The 14,791-nt window shown below is 45.3% G+C and overlaps 1 protein-coding gene across 1 annotated transcript in view; it reads right to left on the minus strand.

Moving 5' to 3' along the window:
* Positions 1-4,658: 4,658 nt before the first annotated feature.
* The window catches only part of LOC311061174 (semaphorin-6C-like), a 139,306-nt gene continuing 129,173 nt past the window's right edge, over positions 4,659-14,791 (minus strand). The window contains 3 exon segments of the mRNA XM_084079731.1: positions 4,659-5,974; positions 8,352-8,774; positions 12,216-12,341. Of these exon segments, the coding sequence (XP_083935857.1) occupies positions 4,673-5,974; positions 8,352-8,774; positions 12,216-12,341 (1,851 nt within the window). The 3' untranslated portion in view covers positions 4,659-4,672.

Genomic DNA, 14,791 nt, shown 5'->3' on the forward strand with positions numbered 1-14,791 from the left:
ACATGGAGATACAAGGTTTCTGCCCCGACAGAGGCTTTGGTAAGCATCTCATTCAGGTCCCTCAAAGAGCATTTCAAAGCTCTAATGACAAAACAAAATAGTTTCAATTATGATTGATAATGATAATAACCATATTGATAAATGTGATAGCAAACATTGATGAATGGCTTCTCTGTCACTAGATGTCCTACATTCGGTGTGTGCGTGTGTGTGTGTGTATGTGTGTGTGTGTGTGTGTGTGTGTGTGTGTGTGTGTGTGTGTGTGCGTGCATGTGTGTGTGTGTGTGTGTGTGTGTGCGCGCACAGTGGTGGAAAAAGTACTCAAATGTTTTACTTGAGTAAAAGTATCAATACTGCAATGTAGAAGTACTCTGTTGCAAGTAAACGTCCGGAATTCAAAATTTACTTGAGTAAAAGTACAAAAGTATTGGTATCGAAGTGTACTTAAAGTACCAAGAGTAAAAGTACTAAAAAATAGCAGATCTACAAGCTCACAACGCGTTGCGATGCGACACGTTGTGAGCTTGTAGATCGGCTATTTTCAAATAGCCTAGGTATGAAATAGGGCTAAAGTGGTTAATGTATCTTTTATTATGTAATAATTTATATCTGCAATGTAACTAGTAACTAAAGTTTTCAAATAATTGTAGTGGAGTGAAAGTACAAAATTGTCCTCTAGTAGTGGAGTGGAAGTAGAAATACAAGTAGAAGTTTTGGAAAATGAAAATACTCTAGTAAAGTACAAATACTTCAAAATTGTACCTAAGTACAGTACTTGAGTACATGTACTTAGTTACTTTCCACCACTGTGTGTGTGTGTGTGTGTGTGTATGTATGTGCGTGCGTGCGTGTGTGTGCGTGTGCGTGCGTGCGTGCGTGCGTGCGTGCGTGTGTGTGAAAACCAAAGCCGTCGTGTTGAGGACTCTGCCCCTTGGAACAATAGGGTCCCTGTTCAGCCGAAATAGCTGATCTACAAATTGCGATGCATTTTTACGACGCAATGTGACGCGCTGCTTGTAGATCAGCTGTTTTCGACGCGTGTCACCGGCACACGTCAAAGTATAGCTCAGGCTTCAGGGTTAGAAATGGCAAAATGATGGCCGTCCTAAAATGTCCTCACAAGAATAGTAATACAAAAACAATAAGTGTAGGGCACAGCAGTGGCGGCCATTTTGGGCTGCCACAGACATAAAGCCCATCCATGTTTCCCAGAGAGATGTCCGAAAAATATTTAAATACATTATTTTAAGCCTGGAACCAAGCCATCCAGGCTCCTGGTGACTATAGCAATGAGATTCTGTGTCGAACAATACTTGAAAACCGTTATAATTAAATATTCAAATATTTTTTTGACACAGAATCAAATGTGTTATGGTCATGATTCACCAGGAGCCTGGATGGCTTGGTTCCAGGCTTAAAATAATTCATATAAATATTTTCGGAAATCTCTATGAGAAAAATGAATGGGTTTTATATCTGTGGCATCACAAACTGGCCACTGTTGTGGCCTATAGTGCAGCGGTTCTCAACCTTTTCAGGCCGTGGCCCCTCAAAAAATGATATTTGAACTGGGGACACCCCAAAACAATCATATTTGAACTGGGGACCCCTCAAAATAATCATATTTGAACTGGGGACCCCCACCCTCACAAGCACTTGGAATGTAGGAGTTGAGGCATTACATTTGGTTTGACTCGGTTACACAGATACATATTGTGAAAATGAGCTATAGTGTGTGTGTGTGAGGGAGACGGTTTTATTTCCTCAATGATGTTATCTGCGGTGCGATTGGACGAGGAGGAGATGTTATCTGCGGTGCGATTGGATGAGGCGGCGATGTTATCTGCGGTGTGATTGGATGAGGCGGCGATGTTATCTGCGGTGTGATTGGACGGAGTCGAATCACTGATGAAAAACGACCACGCGAGAGAATGATCTAAAACGGCGGTATTCTCAACCTTTTCTGGATCAGGGTCCACTTGAAAATCGGTGTTAGCGGCCCACCCATCTGATCAGATGCGTGGGCCGCGTGCATTCACACGTGTGTAGTGTGTAATCAATCGATCGTGTTCAATGGAACCAACGTGGTCGACTTTTGAGTTCCCGTTTAGCAATATCACAATGAAAACTACATTTTCAAGGGTTTTTTAAATAGTCATGTTATATTATTATAACAGAAAAGATTATATTAACATCTTAAAGGGATAGTTCACCCCCAAAAAAAAGCGGAACGGTAGGCAGCGGTTCCGGTAGGAGACACAAAGGAGACTCTTTGTGTCTCCTACCAGAAATGCTGCCGGTCATCAAATTATTGGCTTAGAAATGAGACAAAAACAAAAAAATATCCATGAATTCAAGTCTCCATGGGGTGGCTAATCGATAGAAAAAAAGTAATTTTGGGGGTGAACTATCCCTTTAAAGGGACCACTGTACCACTCATCCTAGGATATAATAACATCACATAAAGGTTAAACCCCATATGGTTGACTGGAGTCCCTCAGGGCTCTATACTAGCGTCTTTTCTGTTTTCTGTTATTGTGGGGAGAGCTTTCGCAGGAAAACAGCAGATCGACAAGATCTCGATAGATAGAAGATCTCAATACCCTCGCGGCCCACCGGCCGGTCCCCCGCCCCACAGGTTGAGAACCACTGATCTAAAAAAACAATCATCCACTGTTTCCTTTCATTTCCTCTGGCTATGAAAGTCCTTTACCATCTTTAGAACTTAGCTTTTGGTGTGTGTGTGTGTGTGTGCGTGTGCGTGTGCGTGTGCGTGTGCGTGTGTGTGCGTGCGCGTGTGTGTGTGTGTGTGTGTGTGTGTGTGTGTGTGTGTGGGGGGGGGGGTCATTCTCACAAAGAATCATTGATCCGATCTGAGGAAAAACTTCCCCTGAGATCTCCCCCCCCCCCAAAAAAAAAAAACCCTGACGGTTTGTCTGTCTGTCTCTGTCAATCCTTTGCTTTGTCACCGAAAGAAAAGAGATGACACTCAGCAGGGTCGTGACTCATTAGGGGGGCCGTGTCCACGGAGAAGAAGTGTTTCATGAGCTGCCAAGCGCCTGTCTGTCATGTATGGTAAAAAAAAAACACGCGCTGGGACCCGCTCCTCTTCTTCCCCCAGCGCTCCGAGCACCGTGCTAACAGAAACTCTCAGTCTCCGGCGTTTTTTTTTTTTTCCTTCTTCTTTTTCTTTGGCGTATAAGCGCCCTCGGCTTTTGAAGCTGACATTAGTTCAACTTTTGGAGAGGAGCGCCTCTCGTCAAATGCCACGCTTGATCCTCCTCTAGGGTCTGTGTGTGTGTGGGGGGGTGCGGGGGGCTTTCACACTCACAAAGACGACTTCTGTCTTGAGATCGGATTCGTGTTGTCGTCTCTGACGAGCAGATTCTTCATCGATCTGCGTTGGGGAGGCTCGAGCAGAGGATTCGAGGTGCGTTCCCGGCGAAAAGATAAAAGTATCTTTCTAGTCACTTGAATCGAATTCGGTTTTGGTCGCGTCGGTCGGCATCGTACACTACGCTATAGTTCCACTGAGGCAAACGTCGCTTCAAGTCGGGATTCTCCATCCGGAGCGTAGATATCGAGGCGACGGATCGCTTCGTTCGCGGCCAAATACGTAACATTTTGGGGGTCCTTGACATGAAAAAGATTGAGCACCACTGATATAGAAACATACGTTTTTCAGAATACTGTTGGGATTGTTGGGAAGTAGAATCGGCTTCACAAATAGCCGATTCTACAAATATTTTATCTCTCCGTGGGAACACACCTTCAGAGTAGCCGATTATTTGTGTCCCTTTTTTCTCCTAATTTAGTCCGCCGTTTAGTTCCGCTGCTGTTGTGTATCCTACTGGTTCACATGCCAGTGAGGAGCCCCCCCCGGGAGGATGTATTGTTGCACCCAGCCCGTAGGAGTACGTGCAGTTCGGCTTTCCCTCCCCTGAACACGGGCAATCGTGTTCGCATAGACGCTCGGGCCAAGCCGGATCCACCGCGGTGGATTCAAACCGATAAGCCTCGGCGGGACCGCTACGTCTTCACGAGGAGGTCACATTTCAATCGGTCGACCCAACGGAGGAATAACGTATACAGACGCGTTGTCTATCACCGTGGTAACCGAGAGTGACGGCGGGGCCAATCATACGAGAGGCTTAGGTCCATTTGTGTTCGTCTCTGCGTCGTCCTGCTCTCATCCACGGAGGGGAGTGGAACGGTGTGTCGCTCGAGGGCAGGATTTAAACCATAGAGCTATATAAGAGCTATATAAGTCTACCACTCGTTTCAATGAAAGCTGCTCACCTGGGCTCATACTCCCACCAGAAGTACACCCTTTCCTGTGGGTCCATAGAGCACGTGCATTAGTGTCCTTTACGCGTCTAAGTCACAAACTATCTCCGTGAGCGAGCCCGTGACTCGATCCCATTGGTCGAGCCATGGAATTTCTTCCCGGGGGTTGAGAGCCCAAGCTTGCAGTACCAGAGTTTGCCACTTGTCAGACCTTTGCTTCAAGCAGCCCACCCGGTCCTGGGGGCTTGATTGATTTAAACCCTCCGACAGCAACCAGAACCTTCCCCGACGTTTTATTACGAGCCACCTTCCCCTCCGCCTGCCCGCCCGCCCGTCCGCCTGCCGGCCCGAGAGCTTGTCCTCTCTGACGTTACATCACGTCCCGTCACTGATTGGACGGCGATGATGTGGCGGAGCAGGGTGGGAGGGGCTCTGGTCTGGAGGGGAGGAGCGCCCGTCTGGGTGGGAGGAGCACAGGTCTGGGTGGGAGGAGGAGCAAAGGCTTTGGCGGGAGCTGTGGTTTGAGCGAGGCAGTCCGTCGCACGATGGCCGAGCGCTGAGCGTGCGGCTCGCTGTAGCTGTGCTGTCTGGTCAGACAGGAGCCGGCGGCCGCCGCGGGCCTCTGACACGAGCCGCCGTCGGCGGAAGCGGTTAGCCTACTGGCGGCCGAGCTAACGGCGGCGGCCGTCACGCCGGCGGCCGTGCTGCTCGCCGGCGACGTTTTGGGTCCGTTGCTGTTGCCGTTAGTGTTCATCCGGGCCAGGAAGTGAGGCGGAAGCACACCGCCAGCCGTTGTGTTAGCTGTCGCATTAGCCGTCACGTTAGCTGTCGTGCTAGCCGTCGTATTAGCTGTCATGCTAGATGTCGTATTATCTGTCACGCTAGCTGTCGTTCTGGCCGTCATGCTAGCTGTCGTATTAGCGGTCACGCTAGCCGCCGCGCAAGCCGCCATGGCGTTGCTGCTGCTGTTGTTGGTGTTCATCCTCGCCAAGAAGTAGGAGGAGCTAGCGGAGGTGGGCGGAGCCCCGCGGGGATGCTGGTTGAAGCTGTGGTGGCGCGACACGGCCACGGCCGCGCCCCCTCCTCCCCCGCTGCCCATCTTGATGAGCGAGTGGCGCTGCGAGTGGTGGCGGGCCACGGCCAACCCCCGGGAGGACACGCCCCCCCCCGCCCCCGCCGCCGCGTCGTCACCGGGAAACTCCGGAATGACCTGCCGCTGGAGCGGGGTGGAGGAGCAGGGGGAGGAGGCGGGGACTGACGTGGAGGAGGTGGGGTTACTAGACGAGGAGGCGGGGTTAGAAGAGGAGGACGAGGAGGTGCTGGAGAAGGAGGAGGTGCCGGCGGCGTCCATGGGGAGCGTGGAGGAGGTGAAGTACGGGGCGGACTCCGCCTGCGGGAGCGGGTGGGGCTTCTGGAGGAGGCGGGGCTGACTGGCGTGGCCCAGGGGGTGGTGGTGGTGGTGGTGGCCGCCGGGGTTGTAGTGGTGGGCACGGTGGGGAGGCGTGGCGTGGCGGTAAGCTCCTCCCCCTCCAGACGACGAGGAGGAGGAGGGGTTTGTTGCGGGGAAGACGGAGGAGGTGGACGTTAGGACCCTGATGCCTCCGTTCCCCGCGGCGCTGACCTCCTGGATGTGCTGCAGGAGCTCGTCCAGCGCCGACACGTCCACGACCGCCTGCGGCAAAGACTGCTGGGAAACATGCAAGGATCATATAGTTAACTAATAACAAAGTGACCAAAAAAATGCATAACTAAAACTGATCATACATAATGAAAAACAACAATAATAATAATAATAATAATAATTTAAAAAAAATCTAATAATCACATTTAGTTGTTTTAGGTAAAGGACCACTTCACCCATTTTCAACTTATCTTCATATAATTGGTCTTCACTATGTATAATATTGTGATGGGTGGGAGGGGCTCATTCTCACAAAGAATCATTGATCCGATCTGAGCAAAAACTTCCCCCGAATCCCCCCCCCCCCCCAAAAAAAACGGTTTGTCTGTCTCTGTCAACCCGTTGCTTTGTCACCAAGAGAAAGAGATGACACTCATCTGGGTCGTGACTCATACAGTAAGTGTTTCATGAGCTGCCAAGCGCCTGTCTGTCATGTATGGTAAAAATATAATATGAATATGAATATGAATGTTAATAATAATAATAATAGCAATCAAAAACGTTCAAATAATCCAATTTAGTTGTTTTAGTTAACCCATTTAGACCAGAGGCCGTTTCTAAAAACAAATACATTTAAATAAATTAAATAAAAACAGATACAATTGTACCATGTTACAATGAGCATTATTGAGGACCAATTATATGAAGATAAGGTTGAAAATGGGTGAAGTCGTCCTTTAACTGAAATAAAAACAAAAAACAAAGCAATTAAACGAAAAGTAACTGTATCTAAACTCCTGGATAAAATGGCCTTAGTTTTTGTCAATATTTCATGCAAAAGACTAATATTTTGGCTGGATATGAAATCTATCATCCAATATTTTAGCCATGGCAGTTTTAAAGGTGTAGTGAAATGAAATATATGTTTTTCACACTTTTAGAGCATATCCGTGGTCATCATATGGGCATACCTTACAATAGATGCCAAAAAAAATGAAAAAAAAAACATTTTTGTGTATTTTTACATCTAAAGTCCCTAAAAAGCCAATCTTAATTACTTCCTGTAAACGAAAACGTGCTGCGTGATGACATAATACAGCCTTCACGAATATAAATGAATCTTGATTACATGCACCTGTTTGATTCCCATAGCTGCACGTTCTTCAAACACAGCTGATTTTAATTACAGAGATACTCCGTTTTGAATCTCATTGAAGATGAGTGTATTACTCATTTTAAACTTCATCTGCACACTAAAATATGTATCTGAAAACATTATAGGTTAGAAATAAGCCAGGTAGTAGCAAACGTGCTTCGCTGGCCGTCTCTCTCTCACTTGTAAACAAACACTAGCCGTGTGCCAGCACGGCTGAAGTGATTGAGATCCAACGTCCCATAGCCTGAAGGGATGGGACCTTCTGATTGGTTTAGAGTCGTTGAGCCGACGTTTCGGGCTGAACCTTCAAAATAAAATGACCGAAAATGTCACTTCAGTGCGTCTTTAAGCCCTGATAAAAAAAAAGAACGGAATTTCACCCCAGACCAATGTTTTAATTACAATAAAAGACAAAAACTAACCCTTTGACGGCAAATTCAGATTTAGTCTTAGTCTTAGTCTTTTGAATAACACACCATTATGTTTTAATCCTATTTTAGTCAACTGAAATTGTTTAGTCTATTATTTAATCGACTAAATATCAAAATCGTAGTCTTTTTTTTTATTCCACAAGAGGGCGCTCTAACGCAATAAGAATGATTGACTCTGAGAGAAGGAATGGACAGATGCGACGTCATCACAAATGACACTTCCGTCCACTCCTATGTTAGGGTTAGTAGAAAAACACATCTAGCTCGGATTTCTCCTTTTTTTGGTGAATACAAGCCTTATTCAACGGCCGTTAGCCAGTGGTGGAAAGTAACTAAGTACATTTACTTAAGTACTGTACTTAAGTACAATTTTGAGGTATTTGTACTTTACTTGAGTATTTCCAATTTCCAATACTTTTACTTCTACTCCACTACATCTCAGAGGCAAATATTGTACTTTTGCTCCACTACAATTATTTGAAAACTTTAGTTACTAGTTACTTTTCAGATATAAACTATGATATAATGAAACACACATTAACCACTTTAGCCCTATTTTATACATAGGCTATTTGAAAATAGCAGATCTACAAGCTCACAACGCGTCGCATCGCGACGCGTTGTGAGCTTGTAGATCAGCTATTTTCAAATATTTAGTACTTTCACTTTTGGTACTTTAAGTACATTTTGATGCCAATACTTTTGCACTTTTACTCAAGTCAATTTTTAATTCTGGACTTTTACTTCTAACAAAGTATTTTTATATCGCAGTATTGGTACTTTTACTTAAGTAAAGAATCTGAGTACTTTTTCCACCACTGCAGTTAGCAACAAAATGGCCGAAACTACAAAGCACCTGGGAAAGATGGTGGTGGGCGGGGCCGCCCGTTCCCCTGTGCTCCTCGTGACTGGCCCTCCTCTCCTCGGGGAGGTGCAGCGAGGACGAAGAAGCTCCGCCCGACAGGTTGCCGTGGAGACGATGATGATGATGATGCTGGGAGGACGAGGAGGAGGAGGAGGAGAACGGGAAGGCGTTCGGCTGAGCCATGGAGCTCCCCACGATGGCCATGAACCCCGGACTGGATCCCAGGCCGGAGCCGGAGCCGGACGCGGGGCCGACGAAGCCCCCCCCGGCGGGGTTGGTGGTGGTTTCCGTGGCGACCCCGTTGTTGCCGTTGCGGTTGCGTTCCCACTGCTGGGAGCGGAACGGACGCACGTTCTTGATCGGCAGCTCGGGGGTGGAGTCTGGCGTGGGGAGACCCGAGACGTCTCCCTCGCCCTGAAACGCACACAGAGAGAGAGAGAGAGGGAGAGAGAGAGAGAGAGAGAGAGAGAGAGAGAGAGAGAGAGAGAGAAGGAGAGAGAGAGAGGGAGAGGGAGAGGGAGAGGGAGAGAGAAATACATTTGAACTCTCGTTGTGATCCAACGTAAAAACTATACCTTAGAGGCAGGGCAGGAATTTCACGGCGGCCACGGCGGCCATGGCCGTCGTTGCCCCTCTTATTGGCCGTGTGCCCCTCGAATAATGACATGCCTTCACGGCCACAGTGGCCGTGGTGCCCCAGCTGCGCCCAGCAACTGATTTCACAGTTTTTCCTCTGCGCGATTTTCTTGTCAATACGTTTTTTTTTAGTCACCAGTCCCTTTGGTTGAGCTGCGCAGCTACAACATGCACAGTGGTAGGTAGGTTTGATTTTAAGCCTCTTATGAACCTTCGGAATCCCGCAACACAGTGTAATAGACACAAAAGCATTACCGGGCCATACAGGAGATAAATCTAACGCAGCCTGAACTAATCAATGGTACGTTTGATTTCTAGCCTGAGAGAGAGAGAGAGAGAGAGAGGATTCTGTAGTCCTACAGACCGATGTGCCCCGATGTTTTTTTCAACAGCAAAATATAGATGAATACATCTAATAAAATACAGCAAAATCCCCAAATTATGAGTCTTAATATAAAGCAAGCAACAGAATAACTGCAAACAAATTAAAAGTGTAGGCTATCAATATCATACAAAAGAGTGACCTCACCGCTCTGATGGACAAGAAATAAATCCTTTTGCAAACCACATCCATGATATCTGTTCGTTTGTCAACAATGTTCTAATTGGGAAGTTTATTTCAGCAGAATGTGACAGTTTTAGTCAGTTTTTTGGTGCGCAACACAGCCCTCGTTTAAGTGATTGCTTTCACCTGCTGCTGCAGTGTGCGGAGCTTGTGCGCAACAGGGCATATCTCCGCCAAGCCAGGGTGACCTACCCAGGGCCATGAAATTCATATGCAGGCATAGTAGCCAAGAATATGAAATCTGCAAAAACGGACTAATATACTGATACAGAAGCATATATTGGCTATATATTATGGCTTTCAGGTGGAAATCTTGTATGTTCCTTTTTATTATTATTTAAAAACAATTTAAAATCATGAAAATAGCCAATCTACAAGCTGTAATTATTAATAATTAAGAAATACTATATTTTAAAGAGAGAGAAAATCAACTAAAGTCATTATTAGTGCAAGTTCAATCACATTTCATTTGAATGAAAATAACTTGTGGGGAAAATACATAAAATCTCTCAGAGGTCTTCTACCTTCGGGGGTCCGCGAAGGTACTGCAGGGGGTCCGCGAAATTGTTGTTTGATTTAAAAAAAAAAGTTTTTAAAAACTTTAAAAACTTTTTTCTTCTTTTTTTTTTCAAAAATGTAAATTTGTCTTTAAACATAACATGACATATTTTAATAGCTTAGTAATGAATGCACAATAACATGGTATGTTTATACATATTTTGTAGAGAAAGATCAGTGGTGTCAGTTCAGCAAAAGCTAAGGTATGGCAAGGTTAGGGTTGCCAACTCCCAGAGATTAAAATAAGGGACATCTATCCTTTTTTTAGGGGTTCAACCCCCCCAAAACCCCTGAAATGCATAGAAACTATGCATTATACCTATAACACAATGCAAACACAATGGTCTGGTCTTACACCTGCATTAGGCTACTATTCATGATTTTTTTTTCTGGAGCCAAGGTATGGCACCTGCCATGCCTTGCCATACCCAATTGACGCCCCTGAGAAAGGTCCTTTTGCACACCTACTGGGTCAACCTGTGCGTAGGAGCAGGCAATTCTTTCATGTTTATTTATATAAAACACAATTGTATATATAAATATATGATATATATAGTAGCCTACCCCCTACCCTACGAGGTAGGGGGTCCCTGCTCCATCACCCCATCAGTTTGGGGGTCCCTGGCCTGAAAGGGTTGAAGACCCCTAATTATTCTGTGAATCTAATGTGATTAATGTGACCCCTACTTCAGTCAGTGAAGTCCAGGGCTGAATGTGACATATTGAGACCTATATAACTAAATATTTGCCAACACATTATTTTGTGAAATAAATGGGTTATATTTCACAGATAGTTATACAATTCTTATAATATATTAAAATACAATCATCCTTAACCTTCAAGTTAAATGCATTATTTCCGGGGACTTAAACACTTTTTTTTTTGGATGGCCTTCCTGCCCTGGCATTTGGCCTTTGTGCCCTCCAAAAAATTACAACACCAAAGGCCAAGTGGCCTTGCCCCTAAAATGACGAAATTCCAGGCCTGCTTAGAGGGATAGTTCACCCAAAAAAATATATTTTTCTCTATCGATTACATGGAGACCTTAATTCATGGATCTTTTTTTGTTGGATGGATGTTCCTAAGTCAATCATTTGATGACCAGCGGACCGGTAGGGAGCGGTTCCGGTAGGAGACACAAAGGAGACTCTTTGTGTCTCCTACCGGAACCGCTGCCGGTCATCAAATTATTGTCTTAGGAATGAGACAAAAACAACAAAATATCAGTGAATTCAAGTCTCCATGGGGTGACTAATCGATGGAAAAAATGTCATTTTGGGGGTGAACTATCCCTTGAATTACTGGGTCCTACTACCAGGACCTAGTACTGCTGGTTTTCTAGTGCAGTGGTTCTCAAAGTGGGGTCCGGGGACCCGCAGGGGTCCCTGAGGGGATTTTGGGGGGTCCCCTAACTAAATGATTGATAGTGAGGAAGAGAGAGTGTACCGAGAGTGACGGTTCCATTTGGTGCCATTTGTACACTCTCAAGAGTTATGGGGGTCGGTCCTTAAAGGGATAGTTCACCCCCAAAATGACTTTATTTCTATCGATTAGTCACCCCATGGAGACTTGAATTCATGGCTATTTTGTTGTTTTTGTCGCATTCTTAAGACAATAATTTGATGACCGGCAGCGGTTCCGGTAGGAGACACAAAAAGTCTACATTGTGTCTCCTACCGGAACCGAAAAACAAATTAAGTCTCCGTGGGGTGACGAATCGATGGATTTTTTCTTTTCTTTTTTGGGTGAACTATCCCTTTACTGCTGGGGGTCCTTGAAATAAATAAAAATCACACCCAGTGTGAAGTGGGCAGTGTGGTCATCACAGTGATGGAAGCTCAAGTGCATAGTCCTATTTATAGGTTATTAATTTCATCATGTGTCTCGCTAGCCATTCACAGTGCTGAATAGAGTCAGCCAATAGAGTGAGCCAATCACAGTACAGCTAGGGGTGTACTAATGTAGAGGGGTGTGCTATTATGAGCCAATCACAGTACAGCGAAGGGTGTACTAATGAGGTGTCCCAACCCCACTTATAGGGGCGGCTACACCGCCCAAAAACAGGTTGAGAGAGTCACCGTTCCAGTGTACGTACCTGGCTGAGGTCGGGGTCTCCCAGCGGGAGACTGTGGTGGGGGGTGGGGGTGCTGGGGGTGGGGTTGTGGAGGTTGGGGATGAACGAGCTGTACATCTGCGACGAGGAACCGTCCAGCTTCTCCTCCTGTGACCGAAAGAGGACGAGAACAGAGGGTCACTTTCACAAGGACACACGGTCACTCCACCCATTTACCCTTTAAGACCTGGAACGCATCTGTGTCACTTTTTTGTTTTGAGCTAAAAAGCGCGCTACGAGCTTGTAGATCTGCTATTTTTTGAAAAATCGTGAAAATGTGTGCAAATCTTTGAATATATGCATTTTTCTTTTTTTTATCCCGCCATTTTTGTAACCCATTTTTTTCACCCAGTGCCAATTTCCTAAGTGATCCTGGGCACTACACCAGCCCTACACCAGCGCTACACCAGTCTCCCACAGCCTAGGGAGGCCAGGGCCGAGCTCATGCTTCCTTCAGTGCATGAGAGCCAACTGACCTTCTTGTCACCTGACAGGGGGGGGTTTCCCCGGTAGGACGTAGCGCGTGGAAGGAACACGTTATTCCAACCAGTTCCCTTTCCCTCCATCAGGCGCCCCGGCTGTCATGGGGGAGGAGTTTAGTGACCAGGATTACTACATGTTTTTGTGAGGGTATTAAAGGGTAAGACCACTTTGGTAGAGGTTTGGGTTGTGTAGTTACCTTGCCATGATGTAACTCCAAAGGTGGACACGAAATCAACAATAATTGCTCCATTAATTAGAAATTGATCATTCAAAATATGCTCCTCATTGACTTACATTGTACGGTAAAACAGCTCTCAAAGTCACTCTTTTAGCACATAAATGAACCCAAACATAGCTGATTCAGACAATATAGAGCATCACCAAACCCAGTACTGTTTGTTTTTTTAATAAAAATGTCAACTTCCTGTTGATTTTACTATTTGAAGATCTGGATCCGGATCCGCCGATCCAGTCCGGGTTTTCTACTTATTAATAATGGCAAAATCAACAGGAAGTTGACATTTTTATTTAAAAAAAAAAACAGTACTGGGTTTGGTGATGTTCTATTGTCTGAATCAACTTTGTTTGTGTTCGTTTTTGTCCTAAAAGAGTGACTTTGAGAGCTGTTTTACCGTACAATGTAAGTCAATGAGGAGCATATTTTGAATTATCAATTTCTAATCAATGGAGCAATTCTTTTTTATTTCTTGCCCACCTTTGGAGTTACATCATGGCAAGGTAACTACACAACCCAAACCTCTACCAAAGTGGTCTTGCCCTTTAACTACCCTAGGAGACACGGGGAGAACATGCAAACTCCACACAGAGTGGGCCCTTTCGCCAACCCCACCTAGGGTATGGGCGCTGATGACGCGGAGGAGAAGACACGCCCCCAGTGCCCACAGCGGGAATCGAACCCAGGACCTTCTAGCTGTGAGGCGACAGCGCTACCGACTGCGCCACCGTGCCCCCGGATATATGCATTATTTTAAAGCAAACATTAACTCAAATCTTTGCTTCTGGGGGTCCCTAAATATTTTGAGATTGGGGTCCGTGGCCAAATACATATCATTTTGGGGGTCCTTGACGTGAAAAAGTTTGAAAACCACTGATATAGAAACATACGTTTTTCAGAAAACCGTTTAGGATTTAGAAGACATTTTGCAGAATCGGAACTTCAGGCCTCAAGCGAACATTTTTAACTCAAATCTGTGCTTCTGTGGAGTCCCTGGAACAACGTATTTTGATATGGGGGTCCGCGGCCAAATACATGGCTAAACGTTATTCACGTGCATGCAAGTAGCTTGTAGATCGGCTATTTTTGAATAGCCAAACTGTACGGCTTAAGTGGTTAATGTTTGTTTTGTATTAATAATCTGAATCTATAAAGTAATTAGCAACTAAAGCTGTCAAATAATTGTAGTGGAGTAAAAGTACAATATTTGCCTCTGAGATGTAGTGGAGTACAAGTATACAATATCGGAAAATGGAAATACTCAAGTGAAGTAAAAGTACCTTGTCAATTTCCTTATGTACTTGCCTGCATAAAGAATAATGAATATCAAAATTGCACTTAACCACTAAGTCCATATTCGTCCATATTCTGGGGGGATATTAGCAAAGAAAATAGCAGATCTACAAGCTCACAACGCATCGTGAGCTTGCAGATGGGCTACTTTTTGCAGAAGTCAGATATTTGGTGTTGACGGAAAGAGTGGTCAAAGTGCGGTCGTAACTCAAGTCCAGTTCTCTAGGACTACCAGGGGGTTAACAGTACTCGAGTACATGTACTTAGTTACTTTCCAGCTGACATTCTCCCCTGAATAATTCAAGGTGTTGATGGATGGAATCGTTGATCCATGTGATCGATCGGCTGACCTTGGCCATGAGTTTGGCCAGGGACCTTGGATCCTCCAAAGTATTCAAAAGTACACATTACAAAGGATATCGTCGCTGTCTGGCAGAAAGTGTTTTTTTTTTTGGAGGCAGGTAGTCAGTAGTGGAAAGTAACTAAGTACATTTACTCAAGTACTGTACTTTTTTGTACAATTTTGAGGTATTTGTACTTTACTTGA

The sequence above is a fragment of the Gymnoscopelus microlampas genome (assembly GCF_963454915.1).
Source record: "Gymnoscopelus microlampas genome assembly, chromosome: 15".
Taxonomy (NCBI): domain Eukaryota; kingdom Metazoa; phylum Chordata; class Actinopteri; order Myctophiformes; family Myctophidae; genus Gymnoscopelus; species Gymnoscopelus microlampas.